Below are 15,670 nucleotides of genomic sequence, written 5' to 3' on the forward strand. Positions count from 1 at the left end.
ACATCCATAAAATTAATTCAGAGGCTCACCCTGTTGCAAAACCAGAATTATATATAGAAAAATTAAGAAACAAAACTATTATGGAAAATCCATTATGCAAATAATTGAAAAAATATCTTAAAATTATTGAAAATATAACTAGTTTAGCTCATGAAAGCACACCTAATACACTTGTAAAACACAACTATAAAACAAATATTTACTAGATAAGAGATATTAACAAAAAAGAGGTAACCAAAAAGAGCTACAGTTTAGGTGTGCTTTACTTTGCTTTCTTCATAAAATGACTCTGTTTTTTGTGGTTCATGATGTTTTAGCACAAAAAGCATGATATTTAGTTCAATATCTTTCACCACCTATACCGATATCGTCTATTTCAATACTGTTTTAATATCTTTCGCAAAAAAAACTTTTCAACGGATGAGATATCAGGCTACAAAACTTTAAAACCTGGTAGTCAGAAACATTAAGAAGAAAATGTGCATTTAAGGTATACAACAAGGTTAAGCCACGTTAACTTGCCTGATTGATGAGTGACTCCATCATCTTTATTTGATTGCTGAAAATATAAAAGATAAGTCAGTTGACTCAGCAAATGTCACATCAAAATGTAATGTAGCTGAATACCTCAGCCTTATCAGTAGAATTTCTTTCTGATACATTTTTCTGCCTAGTTTTGTCCCCAGTGTGATTATTCCGGGATGTACCTGAAGTAAATTAAAAAACAAGTATATTCATAATTTATCTTTAAGCTATCAACTAGTTATCTTATTGCCAGATTAACAAGGATTACTGGTACATCAGATATAAGAAGTCTTGGTACAAAATAAAAAACAGTAAGCCATCACAAAAGAAAATGCTTAAAAAGTTTTTTAAATGCAAATCTGTTAAATATTAAAATATAGCCTATAACACAGAATTATGTATCTCCTGGTTAAAATTAGACATTTTTGGGCATTAACTGTCTTTTTACTCACTTATTCATTGTTAAAAACACAACAAATGATTTATCTATAAAAATATTGAAAAAAGTTTTCAGTTCAACATTTCAAACTATTTCCTGGGTTGAAATTTCAAATTTAATTATTGAACAATAAGAATGACAAACTGAGTGACAAACTAAGAAAGACAAACAAAACAAAATTGCCTTTTAATCAATTTATTTAAACCTACTATAAAAATAATGCAGTTTTTTGTTTGTTATCATATGCAAAGTTTTGCACCAACCAATAAAACTCAAATAAATGATGCAGCAATGTTATATGAACAGTTAAACACATCGAGAATAATTAATGGTGACTGTATTGTGCTGAACAGGTTTGGAAATTTGCCTAACATCCAAAGATTTACCAACTCTCAGGTTTGCTTAAAGCAGCAACTTGAAATATACTGCGTCTCAATTTTATACTAACTACTGACTATTGTAAGTGACTATTTGTTTAAGAAATTCTTCTTAAACACTTGCATTAACAGTTCATTTTTTACAGGTAGATTTCATTAGCCTTAACTACTCAAGGTGTAAATATATATCTGATTAGGTACCCTGTGCTTGACAAGAGAGAATTATGCCAGTTGCAGTAACTAATGATGTAAAACAAGAAGCACAGAAGCAAACAAATAACACAAATTTCATAAAGTAGTCAAACAACATAACTATATATTATAAAAGTATAAAGTATAAAATTATGCTGAAATTAATACTCACCAGAATTTATGGTAACATCATTGTCAGAATGTTGTTTCTGCTTAGAAAAATCATCCTGTTTTTGTTCAATGACAGCAATTTTTTCATTTACATCTGCATGATGAAAAATACAAAAAGGACAATCACTTCTACCTGTCAGTAACTTGCTTTTTTAAACACACAATAGACATACATTTTGCATGAAAAAAATTATGATTCATTAAATCAATTTATAATTTGATGGTTGATGTATTCCTTTAGGGACTACTGTCTTGTTGTGACATAGGAGCTTGAATGCCTTGAGGAACTTTTGAGTTAAGCTGGAGAAAATTTTACTTTCAAAGGGATACGTATGCTAGAACAAGTTGAAAAAAAAGAGGTTAAACTAGAAATGATTCAAAACCAACTATGAATATGAACAATAACGTCAATCATACAGCATCAATCACGTGAGTCAACAAAGAATGTCTTTGAGGTTTAGGTAGGCGGCCTTGTACAAAAAAAACAACATTTTCCACCACAAATTGCCTGTCATCGCAAACTCACTAAAGCACTCGCTATGAGTCTAGGGAGACAACTGGGGATAACACAGAGAAAATATTAGTATACTTGGAGATCATATGTGTAATTGTTCAGAAATTTGTCAAAAGTAAATAGTTTGACACTGGAATGCTACTTCTCTGCCAGTAGGAAAGTTGGAAATAGTTGAGGAAACTCAAATATTCCTATTGGATATATATGACTTTAGAACAGTTTAATTAGTTGTAGTGGCAAAATTCTTCTACAGTAGAATTCGCCTATAGTGAAACCTGAAGGGACCGCGGAAAAAGTGTCACTATAAGCGAAGTATCACCATAGACGAAGTCAAGGTAAAATGGCCGCAGATGACTACAGTAGAACTCACATATAAAGAAATAACTATATAACTTTTTGCCTTTTAATTTGAGCGTTACACCCGCTTTCATACTCTGAAATTATGGCATCCGAGTTTTTGCACATCTAAATAACGGAACTTCTTGGCATTCCCAAGCGGTCTGCAACAGACTTTTTGCTACGCTCTCTTTCTGCAGCTTTCACGACTTCATATCTTTCCTTCAACGAATACGCTCTTCTCTTTAGTGGCATTGTACAAACTTAGAAATTTGTGCTAGATCGACAAACTATACAAGGACAATCAACCTGGCTTATGCGGAGAAAACTAAGATCACAACTCACAGGAACAAAAGCCTGGAACTAGCCTAGCAGCTACAGTAGCCTACGCTTTTATTACATCACAATTATGAAGCCTGCTCATAAACCTTTTCTATCATCTTGCTTGCGCATGGATAAAGTATATATTATTGCATCACAAACTAACGAGTGTCCTTATACAGAAATTTTTGAGCCCAAGGGACAGAAATGTGGTGTTACTGTAAGCAAAGTGTTCTTATACACGAAGCCACTATAGGCGAAGTCATTTCTATGCAAAACATATCGTTTGCAAATGAAACTTTGCAACAGGTGTCACTATAGGCGAAGTGTCACTATAGCCAAAGTCACTATAGGCGAATTCTACTGTATTTGAGAATACATCCAACACTTTCTGTCCACGTAGGTGTGGTGATAATTATTGTACAAGTCTCTGGTCAGTTGATTGTGTGAGTGTGTGGAATCCTTTAAGAGTTTGCGTGTGCATGTTAAAGTTAAAGCTGAAGGGGAAAAACTATTTTGTATGCTGGCGTACAGCAACCTCTTTTCTTCTCTGGTGGATGCTTAAGTTAAAAGGAAAGTTGATATTACTACTAATTACCACATGGTTGTCTGCAACCTGTATACCTTGGAACTTCTGGTTGTCCTAAAATTTTATACAAGCGAAAACAGGTTCTATAGAATCAAGTGAAAAACCTTAGCAGACAAAAATTGTGATAAACCTTTCCTGAAACAAGTCAACCAAACTCAAAGAAATTTAGTGCTGTAAAGAGAACATTGAGGTAAAATGAATGCTGTTGAAAACCACGATACTAGCATCTGGTATCACACTATGTTGGTAAAAATCACTTAAAGCATTAAGTAAAGAACCCCATAGTGGAAACAACGGGTTAAAGAAAATATTCAAGCAAAAAAAGTGATCTACAAAGTCTGGCTTCATAATGGGTTGTCATCTGCTTGGCGAGGTTGGTATACCGAGGTGCATAAAGCAGCAAGACCGACTGAAAGAGAAAATCTAAAAGGAATTTAAAAAAAAGCTAGTGTCAGAATCTAAAATGTCTCAAAAAATATTCTGGCAAACATTCGCCAATTGCGAAGCAGAAAAATACCTGCTGTAAAGTCAGTAAAACACCAACAGGATTGCTTCCTAAGCTGGAAGAAAGACATCCTCAGCAGATTGAGGAAATACTTGAACAATCTAGTGAACCCTGTCTCAGAAACATCAACTGACACTCAGCTGATGCGTTTTGGGGAAGAAATTAATCTCATTACGGCCGAAGTTATTCGAGCTGAAACCTGACAAAATTCAACTGAAATGATTGAGACAAAAAACATTGCAAAATGTGTTAACATTGCAATAGTGTTAAGCCAAAACAGTTCACTGTAGATGTTGGACTCTGCCATGCTGTCACCGTCTTCATAGCATATATAAACTGAAGTGACAGGATAAGACTTGAAAAACTGTGTCATGGTTAAAAACATAAAATTAGATATCTGTTTTACGTAGGTGATCTAATTCACTAGGCTTCTTCTAAACCTGATCTTGAACATGCAGTTGCACATACATTTGTAAATCTCTCAATTTTGAGCCTTTAATTTCTAAAATGGAGAGGTTCCAGTTATGATGCTATCTATAATCATGTTTCCAGAATACATTTGAAAATTTGCAAAAATGTTATGTTTGCCACACCGATCATTTAAAAGCCAGTGGGTTGATCCAAAATGCAGTAGAATTATATCTTTTGTTAAAAAAATTTTTGTTTATTTGCTTCGCACAATAAACGCTACAAAAGTGCTTTACAATTGATAAATCATGAAAAATTTGACTGCTTTGATAGTAATTGTCAGGTGATGGTGCCATGGAGGTGTAAAAAGCAAAAAATAATGTTTCCAAAAAAAATTTTCTCAGCGTAGAACAATTCACTTCCGAGTCAGCTATAAGAAATCTATGTGTGCTGTGCCTAAAAATCTCAAACCTTTTGCAAGTAGTCATGATAAATTACAGTTGGAAACAATTTTGCAGTAGAACATGCAAATGCAATCGATTTTCAAAAATGTGCATAAAAGACAATAGCTTTGATTTAACCATCATGAGCTCAATTTTTCATAAAAGAGCGCACATCTGAGTGGTGCTATTTTAAAAACGAGCACTGCCCAGCTCTGTACATCATCACCCTGTAAAGCATCTATCATGGTATGTTATAACAATCTTTATCCTTGGATTGAGGAAAGTATTGGCACGAATTAAATTTGGTGGTGATTCCTCATTGCTTGAGCCATGGGTATTACCGGTAGTGTACGTGCAAGTTCCAATAAACATACACACTTTTATTTGGGTTTTAAATTTCTTTTATATCCTATTGTCCAAATTTGTAGCTGTTCACCAGGGCCACTAAACAAGAGTAAGTGTCGTCTATGCTTTGCTCGAGGGCTTTACAATGATAGCGCCACTGGGTATAAAACATGGGCCGCATTATTGCAACCCAGCATGCTACCTATTTTGTTTTCAAGCCAACAAACCCGGATTAGTCTGGTCAGGGCTAAGAATCTCTTTGCTAGCTAAGCTGGTGGATGTGGCAAGAAACTACAAGTTGTTCAAGGAGCACCTAAAGCTTCTGCCCTCATGGACCTTTTCAGAATATACTGGGAGCTTCAAAAAAAGTGAAAAATTGCAAAGACGTCTTTTGATGCAAAGAAGTTTTAACGAACATACTTGAAGCAAAATCTGAAGATGGCGAAGAAGTACAAGGTAAAGTCTTCTCAGGAGTTGATTCATCATGGATTGTAATGATGACATCAGGTGTATTGGAAACAGCAAGTTCTAAAACATTTTAAATATTTTAGATTGACATAAATTTTGAAAAATATTTTGCAATTTTATTACCATATAAAATGAAGTTTAAATCTAGGTAATTATAGAACTCTTTTGTCAAGAGTAGAACAGACAATCCTGTATAGCTCATGACAGTATGAGCTATGCATCAAAAAACGAACTACTAGAATCTACAAACACGTTTGCCCTATAAAATATTTTTTGTTTAACTTACAATTGTTTTAACTATGTTTACAAGGCAGAGATGTGTTGGAATCTTAAGTCTCATTGGTATTTGAATTTCTAAACTGGTAATGATTATATTACAAACATTTGAAAAATATTCCACCAAATAAGTAGGTTGGCTTAGATCACATGAGTTTATTTAGATCACTTGAACTTTTGTGATTGCTTACATTGGAAAACAAACCCTATTGAAACCCGTTTTTTGATGAGTAGATCATGAACTTTTTTCATTTTCATGATCCAAGCATATTTAACAATCTAACAAAGCCTTGCACATTCTGGAGAACTGCATTTGCAGGGATAAAAATTTTACTAAATTACTATGCATTTAAAAGTTAATCGACTATGCAGGGTGGTCCAAGACTGCGAACATGAAAGGTTACATAATTAGCTTTAAATAAAACATTGCGAGCTGCGAATAGGGGAAACTCCAATGTTAGCAAAGGACTGAGTTTACTGTTCTAATTGACTTGATGGCTTTGCTGCATCACTAATAATGCTTTGTATGTTAATAATTAATTACACTGGCCAACAAAAAAATTTTGGCATGGAAGGTAAGAACGATTTTAGGGTATATCAGGGGTGCTGAGCTCGAAAATGCCATTAGTTTTTGCAAATTGGCTCTAGTTTTTAAGATATTAGCGAATTTTGATATTTTTGGTACCTTTTAATTTTGAACGTAGCTTGCATTTTATCTTAAGGAACTGCCTATATTAAATGTTGTTGTAAGTCTATGTGCACTAAAACCACAAGAATGAGCAAAAGCTAAAGACACAATGAGATTAACTAAAAGAAGAGGTGCTGCATAAGTCTATTCTTTTCCGTATATTCAACACAAAAAATGCCCCATTTATTCGTCTTTTCAACAGATTCTCTTAACATATTGCAATGTGTGAGACTAAGCTTCCAATACCACATTAAAACTTGCTTGAAGTGAACAATAAATAGCAGTAATTTGGTAATAACAAACCAAGTATGCCTATGCCAGCACAAGAAAGACGACAATTTGTAAAAACAGACGAAATAAACAAGCAATCAATTTTTTTATTTGCCACGGAGTATTCAAAACAAAACACTATGCGACAAAATATACCCATCTCAGGATGTGCATTAGTGAAGTTCTTAGATGCACTCTAGTTAAATACTCAAATTAGCTTAAAGTCATCTGCAGGAAAGTTCTCTTGTACGACTTTCGCCTGTAGTCTGGTTGTGGACAGCTTCGCATTAGGCCCCAGCAGTAATCTGCCATCATGTGAGTATCACATCTACCTTGATATCCTCATCTATTAATTTGATATCTTGGTGAAACCTTTCACCTTGTTCCTCACTCATATTTCCAAGGTTTTCAGGGAAGCGATCCAAGTAACTGAATAGATAGTGAACTTTTATGCTCATCCTTGATCCAAGAGCTTGAAAGTTTGTAAGCTTTACTTCTATGAGATCCACATAGTTGCTTGCTTTTATGTTTCCAAGAAATCCTTTTACAACTGCAACGAAAGAGTGCCAGGCTGCCTTCTCAACTTCAGTCATATGTGATGGAAAAACTTAATATTAAATTAATTTTCGTATTTGTGGCCCATCAAAAATTCCTGCTTTCAGCGTTTCAATACTAAGACCAGGAAATACTTTGCACAGGTGATCAAAACAAGCACCATCTTTATCTAATCTAAGGCCTTGACAAATAGTTTCATCAAACCCAGTTTGATGTGCAATGTGGGTAAAATGATGCGATCACAAATGACCAAAGGTTCATTTACAATGTTTTTATCTTCGTGCACAAGCTGTTCACGTATGAGCCATTCCTTTTTAATCCAGCGTTGATCAGTGGCCCGACTATCCCAGTAACAAATAAAGCAGGGATACTTGGTGTAGCCGCCTTGTTGTCCTAAGAGAAAGTTGAACATTTTAAAATCAACGCATATCTCCCAGTTATGCTCAGTATAAGAAAGTTTCTTCAAGATCATCTTTACAGTTTGGTAGTGTTCCTTTAAAACGACTGAGTGGCCAATTGGAACACAGGCAAACTTATTTTCGTTGTGAAGTAGCACACATTTCAGGCCTTTTTTGAAGTTGTCAATGAATGACCTCCATTCTTCTGCTTTATACTCAAGTAGACCCAGGGCCATAGATGAAAGAAGTCCTTCGATGTTTTTATAGTACACAAAATTATCTTCTTGAGAGAAAAATTGCATTAACATTTCTTCTCTGTTCCGGTAAAACGTTATTGTTGCCGAATCAAGAATGTTATGCTATGTGTTGATGTTAAGGCTTATGTTAGTGCTTGATGGGAGATGATATAAACTAATCTAAGGTCTTATTTACCTCTCAAGCGAGAAATTTGTGCCAGACAACTCAACATTTGGGCAAAACTAAATAGCTGCTTCACATGGCTTCAGTTTTTGTTAACCTACGTTACTCACTAGCATACATTTGTAACTTTTCATGGCGTATTTAGGAAAAAGCTATATCTCAAAAACTAGAGCCAATTCAGCAAAAGTAATGGCATTTTCGGACTCAGCGCCCCTGATATACCCCTAAATCGATCTAACATATCATGCCTTTTGAAAAAAAATTTTTTTTGTTGGCCTGTGTTATTGGTACTTTGTATGCTTGTTTGTGGCTGTGCATGCAACAAAACGCTAAAATCATCGCATGTATGTATCGCCACACAACACTGTAAAATTAGCCCTGAAAGGGCTTTATCACCCCATAATAATCACATATTGACTTGCACTTCAATGATGTGTAACTTATATCAAGCCGTGGCTTATGCAACCCATTTAAATAAAGCACAGGTATATTTTATTGTAACAACTGTGGATTTTTACTGAAAATACTACTGTACCAAAACTCTGAAAGTATTTGCGGGCCACACAAAATCTGTTCGGGGGCCACATGCTTATGTTTGGAGCACCTTGATGTAAAGTATTATAATGTGAATATATGGAAACCTTGATTGCCAATAAAAATAGTATGGGAAATGTCATGACATTCCTTATGCAAGGTTACTTTTTAATTTTTTTAAATAACATCTAATAAACTGTTTTATAGTTGTGAAAATGGCATTTTGTTTCAAGCCTTTTTGTTTCTAGGATTTTTTTTCAATTTTTCTACCTGGCATACCAGAGAAAGATCTATCAGAATTTAAAGATTTCTCAGAAGATGAGCCAGTTTGCACGGTGTTGACAACATCACAAGAATCAGTAGCAACAGGCTCTCCTAAAATATTATTATGCACTGTTAAAACATAACTATAGTTTACCTGCAACTGATAACTGTTTAATATGTAACCTAAGGTACAGGGTGATGCAAAAAAAACAGCAATTAAGAATCCAATTAATCCTATTAAAACCTACAAAGTTGTAACCTACAACTTAAACTTCAGTCTTAAACACTTAGCATTAAAGTCATGTTCTTTTCAAAATATGCTTCAAGTGGCCTTTGCGGCGTTGAATGCATTCGTTACACAGAATTGTCAACTTGCATTTGTTACACAGAATTGTCAACTCCTCAAACAAATTCTTCTTTGGGAATTTCCCTGAGATTTTCCATGATTGCTGAATTCAGTTCTTCAATCGTTTGAGGATTGTTCAGGTACACCTCATCCTTGAAATAACTAAAAAGGTCTGATTTGTTCAAGTGTAGCGAATCTGGTGCCTACTCCACATCACACTTTCTACAAATCAGTCTCTCTTGAAACCAATCCCTCAGCAAGGCTAGAAAGTCATTAGATGAGTTGGAGGTGTGCCCGTCTTGCTGGAACTACTGATCATCTCAATCTATTTCTCTGTGTCATCTCATTGATGCCCAAACTTCTTTAACATTCCCACATAGCACTCTTTCGTTACGATTTCAACTCTTTCATTTTCGTCTTTAAACCAGCATCGACCTCTGTATCACATCCTCTGGTGGGGTTGTACTCCAATAAACATCATTTTTCGGTTTACATGGGGAAGAGGAATGTGTTGGTGTAACTGAAAATTTTGCGCAACAAATACAAGTGTGCATTTAATACCGAAGAGACCATTTTCAACATATTATGTAAAGAACATGACTTTTATGCAAAGTGGCCAAGATAACTAAAATTTTAGGGAATGATCAACACAGACTGCAGTTTAAGTCCTTCGCTGCAATAATTTCTAATCCATAGAAACAGAATAAAACTGTTATGGGTTTTTCTTCTTTTGGGGGGTTATGCTTTACCTTCATGTTAATATGCTATTAAGCAAAATAAATACAACACTTACACATCAATTAAAAAGAACCAAATAACAAATAAATACCAATAACTAATACCAGTTGCAAAACACAGTACCAAAATAAATTACATATTATAATATCTACAAACCTTGCAGTAGTAGTGACCTACCTGTTATGTTATCAACTGTTGCTGTTGCTTTTATGTCTTCTTTAATTTTTGACTCTTTTTCATTTGTGGAATTTCCATTAATCTTGATAATTAATATAACAAAACAGTTTTTTGCAAAGTGTGAAACAAAATATTGGGTAAACACACACACTATTTACAAATGATTTGTTTGTTGAAAGACTATTAAATGAAAGTTTTTCCATGGTCAACAAACACAAGACTGATTATACCACATTAAAGGTGCACTTGGCAGAGTACACTTAAAACAAAAAGAGGTTTAGAGATATTATAAAAAATTAATTGTAATCAATAGTTAATTGTTAAATCGATAAAAATATAAAATATTGAACTGCTTACATCTCATGCAACAATATAAGCAAAGCACTCAATAAATTAAAACCTTGCAAAACGTAGCATCAACTAGGTACATCAACATAGCATTAATTTCTTGTAATGTACTTACACTGCCTTGGTCATCAAAAGGTATTGGTATTGTGGTGTTTTGATTATGTGAATCCGCAGAGCCGAGTTCTCCAAGTTTAGACAGTGGTACAAGATTATCTCCATCTTGGCCACTAATTGGATTCTTTTCTGAATCCATGTCACTATCAATATCTTCAATTGAATCACAATCGTACTGACTTAAAGTTTCGTCAAGAAGTTTGTGCACTTCTTGCATAAATACTGAAACACTTTTGTGATCTGCTTTCGTCACTCTGTACATGATATGACACAACCACATTTCTCCGCTTTTCGAGCTGCAAAATTCAGACACAACCAATCAACATCAAGTGCAAGCATTTTAGAGCATAGTTTATGTATTTCCGACAAACAATGATTAAGTTATCACAGTAATGTCAAGGAAACAACAAACAAACAAAACTGAATTCAGTAGTCAACAAAACAACTTTCCTAAAAAAACCTTTCTTACCATTTTAAATGTTAATTTTTAATTAGTTTTGTGCATAGTCTGTTAAAATTAAGTAGTACAACAAACTTCCATGAAGTTGGAAAAATTTTGAGCTTTGACCATAGCAAACAAAAAAAAATTAAACAGAATATGAACATAAAAATGGAAAGGGTTTGAGTGTGGCACTAAAATGATTGCTTAATTGTGTACTGTATTGTGTGGCTCAAAATTATCTTTCATGTCTGTATTGAAGCCCACAACGCAATCCTGTATCCCTGACAAAAAGTCAGTGGGTTTAACATCGGTGAAATCTTCTTCTCTACATATTTAATAACTACTGGCTATATTAGATGGCAGACAATGATTACTGGCTGTGGCTTAATGGTATATATTTCATAAATGCTTGGTGCAATTTATACTCAAGCTGAGCTCATAACTGTTTGTTTTGTCTTTTTGTGGGGGCTGCAAACAATGGTGACTTAAAATTAAATAAACAAGGCAATACCCTACAGACTATAGCAGTGGCACTCAACCTTTTCATCTTGGCGAACCCTTTTTGGTGTCATCATCGCATTTGAGGATATTCAAGTCAAGGACCACAACTAACTGAATAAAGTGATGAATTAATTTTCAAAAAACGTTTAGAAGATATGTAAGTGTTTATTGCCAGAAGTAGACCTATACTGTAAATTTAACCGTCATTCTGACACATACGATTGAGATTGAGACATGAAAGAAAAAAATGACATTGTAGGCTTGTTTGGCACTTGCAATAGTATGTAAGAATGCAAAAAAAAGATGTTTCTGCGTAAATATCAGTTGGCAACTGAACAGCACAGTTGCACTGCGTAGAGGAGAAACTACTTCCGTGGATCCCTAAAAAATGCTCCACAAACACATGGTTGAGAACCTCTGGTCTATAAAGTATTTTGAGCTAATGCATGTTTGCTGAGATGTATTTGATGGAAAAGAGAGACACTGATAAATGCTCTGTTCTATCATTTACTGCAGCACTTAGCGCAAAACCAAGTAGACAAAAAGAAAATTATAAATCCTTCTCGGTTGAAAATTTTTTGCTGGTCACAGTTTACCAAACTGCCTTGAATGATCACAAAATGCACTGTTAACTTAACTTATTTACCCCCAATTCATCTGTCTGTGCTTTTATCTTCGTTTTCTCTTGTAGTGTAGGCTTTTTTCTTTATTTCACTCTCAGAAAAGAATATGCAGACAAGGCCAAGAAGAGCTTTTTGTCAATAGCTAAGCCTTGGTGAATTTATCAACCCCAAAATTTAAACATTTCTTGCTTTTATCATAAACAAACAATCTTAAAAATTTATGGAACATCAGACGTTAGTTTTTGAGTTAAGATTCTTAAAGACAATGAAAAAAATATCGCCACAAAAACATAACCTCCTTGGTTGAGGTGATAACTTGCAGCAGGTTTACGGACATTTTAGTGGCGATTGTCTTTGCCTGCCGCTGGCATGTTACAACCAAAGAGAAGCAATCAACTCACACCTCAAAGGTTGTAAGCAGCTGTGCGTTAATCAAGTAATTTGTGGATAACTTGTTGTTTGTGATTAGACTTGAATTGATTAGACCAATTAGACTTGAAGCAACAACTGGGGCGCTACAAAATGTTATGCTAAATAGATCAGTCTCAGACTGATTGTAACCATTTTTGACACCATCGCCATTATACAAATGAAGTGTTTACCATACATCAAAATCATATTTTTAATATTCTAGAAGTGAATTATATATATATATACTACTATATTATATATATATACTATATTATATATATACTACTTACAGCTCTTTTGTTGAAGTTATGCCTTCACAGGCAGCGTTCGTTATGGTTGCACAATGCTGGTGGAGTTTTTTCCAGTACAGTACAAGCCAAGTGAGTGCAGGACAGCTCCCTTTGAGAAAAGTCTCTACAGCTCTTGCCAACAACTTGTTTCTATCTGAAACTATAATAACACATATAAGATACTAAGAGTGACATATTAAAAAAATGGTTTCATTTTTAATCCTTTAAAATGCATAAACAACTAGTTATTAGCAAACATATGATATAAATAATCAATAATGTAAGTAATACACAGATTACCTGTACTTATAGCAGCCACAAAGCAGTCAAAACACTCTGCAGAAGCATTCTTAGAAGTTACTTCCAAAAACTTTGTGTATGTCTCCAGACTGTGGTGCTTTTTCTTTGTATGTTTTTCAATTTGCTTTAGTTCACCTAACAATGTCATAAACAATTGATTAATTACATCCATTATGACGACCTTCAATATTAAGAATACGACAATTAGATTTCCTAAAAATAGCATTATCTTATATTATTATCTGCAAGTGACATTATCATACAAGTAGTATATAATACATATTCGTACGATTTGTAATATGTTTGTGAGATTCAAGAATTTTTGCTATATTTATGCACTGATCAATGGTTAGTGTTGAAATAAACATGTCCTTTAAACCCTCTAAAGGTCGTTGTTTCTTTGATTTGGATTGTAAAGTGTCAACCTGAAAATATAACAAAACCAACATGTAATTTTATTCATAGAATCATGCAAAACTTTCAGATCTGTGTTTGCATTTTTGCAACACATGAAAATATTCATTACCTTTCCTACTGAAGACGAATGCAAGTTTTTTTGTAGTTGTGTCACTATAAGTTCAACTGTTTTACTATCTTCATCAGAAATTGCTACATATTGGAGCAAAGCCAATCTTTTTTCGAAACTACTTTCTTCTGCACCTGGAAAACTAACAAAATGTGGTAAATTTACAGCTATTCAAATGCAAAATAAACTTAAACTCATCAGCTTATAGTTCAGATGGCTTTCTAAGTACAAAATATTTTGGCACACAATACAGATGCCAATTTTAGTAACGTAACCCGTAAAACATTTCTTGCATATATAATATTCCGAAAAAAAAAATGTTTTCAGAAAAATAGTCACCATAAGTCTGGTTTAATTGTTAAGCTTAAAATAGACCTTAACTATAATCATAAGTGGTGAATAGTACATTTCAAACTGTAACACGGAGATGCTATGCATGCAGTGAAATAAGATGTCTGCAAACTAACTTTTCGATAATAAACTCGATGCCACAAAAAACATTTCTGGCTGACTTCAAATGCTCAAAATTACTAATAATCCAGCTCAGTGACTGCTTTTCTGAACAAAAGAATTTTTCAATGACATCTCGGAGGACTGGTTTACCTACAAACACAAAAATATGTTGCCTGACCATTGTTGAAACTAAAATTAACTAGCAAAGCAAGTTAATTCTAAGGTTTCTCCCACATTACTTGAAATAGTTTCCTCTAAAGTGTATCTTTGATAATGTCTAGCTCTTACATCAAGAACAAATTATCAAAACACTTAGCTTTATATCACAAAGTGGATCACAACTTACCAAGGTTTTTAATAGCCTCTAGAAAATACTTTGTCCAATGTTTCACATCTGTCTTTTGCAGTGCATTCACCAATACTTTAGTAGCACTTTTCTGAGATTTGTTTATATTTTTAAATATATCTGTAAAAAAATTACTAAATTAAGTCCATACCATGCACAATTGTACATACCGTGCACACTTATGAAATAAGTTCGTAAATCATATAAGCACAAAACAATATGCATCAAAGTTAAATATCACTTTTAAAACATCTTTTTTGTTGCAACTCTTTAGCAAGAGACTTCACATCTTGCTCAGAGAGAGCTTCTTGTAATAATGAAATCAGCTGCAGCAACTTCTGTTTGTTGCTCATACCTGTAAATGAAACAACCAACTAAAAAGTGTAATAAAATAATACTGTAATAACATAATTTGTGAGTTAAGATTCACACAACTTAACTAAAGGTCAGAACATGCACATTAATAAAGATTTTCTTGTATGAAACGTTAACAAAAGAAAACTTGTTTAAACCACTGATATCAATACTTACTGCAGATAAAAGGAAAGGACCTTTCCTAGTTTACGATTGAGATGCCGTTGTTATGATATAACTACGCACTTACTCTGAAGTTTAAAACAATAAACAATATCTAAATAGAAACACTTAGCATTTGAAGTAAACATTAGATTTTATGTAAAGCCTAACAAAACAAAATGAACTGTTTATTGGTCCACTGAATATTTTGTGTTAAAATTACTAAGTTTTCACATAACTCAACATTAAAACCTTTGTATGACTTAAACTAAGCAGTTGCAATGAAATTCAATTGAAGGATGCGTTTTTTATCAACTTGATATATGTTATATTGGTTTCTAGTGTTTTTTATTTGTCTAACTTTCACACTTTTTGAATAAATCCATGCTTTAATAACAAAACTGATTCTGAGCAGTCCATTGAGCTGTAAATGCAACTATCATCAAACAGTGTTGTTAAATCTACATAGTAGTTGTACCTTCATCAAACAAGTTGGTACTA

The 15,670-nt window shown here is 33.7% G+C and overlaps 1 protein-coding gene and 1 long non-coding RNA gene across 5 annotated transcripts in view; both read right to left on the reverse strand.

The window, feature by feature from the left end:
- The window catches only part of LOC143452797 (E3 ubiquitin-protein ligase rnf213-alpha-like), a 42,208-nt gene extending 26,877 nt beyond the window's left edge, over positions 1 to 15,331 (reverse strand). For 2 of the 4 annotated variants that reach the window (XM_076953902.1, XM_076953905.1), the window contains exons 1-15: positions 15,185 to 15,331; positions 14,895 to 15,008; positions 14,654 to 14,773; positions 14,322 to 14,457; positions 13,855 to 13,996; positions 13,618 to 13,753; positions 13,329 to 13,463; positions 13,029 to 13,188; positions 10,763 to 11,057; positions 10,300 to 10,381; positions 9,045 to 9,149; positions 5,586 to 5,693; positions 1,706 to 1,798; positions 628 to 707; positions 523 to 559 (exon numbers count right to left, since the gene is read on the reverse strand). In XM_076953902.1, the coding sequence (XP_076810017.1) occupies positions 523 to 559; positions 628 to 707; positions 1,706 to 1,798; positions 5,586 to 5,693; positions 9,045 to 9,149; positions 10,300 to 10,381; positions 10,763 to 11,057; positions 13,029 to 13,188; positions 13,329 to 13,463; positions 13,618 to 13,753; positions 13,855 to 13,996; positions 14,322 to 14,457; positions 14,654 to 14,773; positions 14,895 to 15,006 (1,741 nt within the window). In that variant the 5' untranslated portion in view covers positions 15,007 to 15,008; positions 15,185 to 15,331. The remainder of the gene's footprint in view (positions 1 to 522; positions 560 to 627; positions 708 to 1,705; positions 1,799 to 5,585; positions 5,694 to 9,044; positions 9,150 to 10,299; positions 10,382 to 10,762; positions 11,058 to 13,028; positions 13,189 to 13,328; positions 13,464 to 13,617; positions 13,754 to 13,854; positions 13,997 to 14,321; positions 14,458 to 14,653; positions 14,774 to 14,894; positions 15,009 to 15,184) is intronic. The other 2 variants (XM_076953903.1, XM_076953904.1) reach the window with 2 other exon arrangements.
- LOC143452798 (uncharacterized) lies at positions 1,955 to 5,568 on the reverse strand. Its single transcript, XR_013115104.1, has 2 exons — positions 3,982 to 5,568; positions 1,955 to 3,887 (listed from the first exon to the last, which is right to left on the reverse strand). It is a non-coding gene; the product is annotated as an uncharacterized LOC143452798 (long non-coding RNA).
- Positions 15,332 to 15,670: the final 339 nt, after the last annotated feature.

Source organism: Clavelina lepadiformis, chromosome 4, assembly GCF_947623445.1.
Source record: "Clavelina lepadiformis chromosome 4, kaClaLepa1.1, whole genome shotgun sequence".
Taxonomy (NCBI): Eukaryota; Metazoa; Chordata; class Ascidiacea; order Aplousobranchia; family Clavelinidae; genus Clavelina; species Clavelina lepadiformis.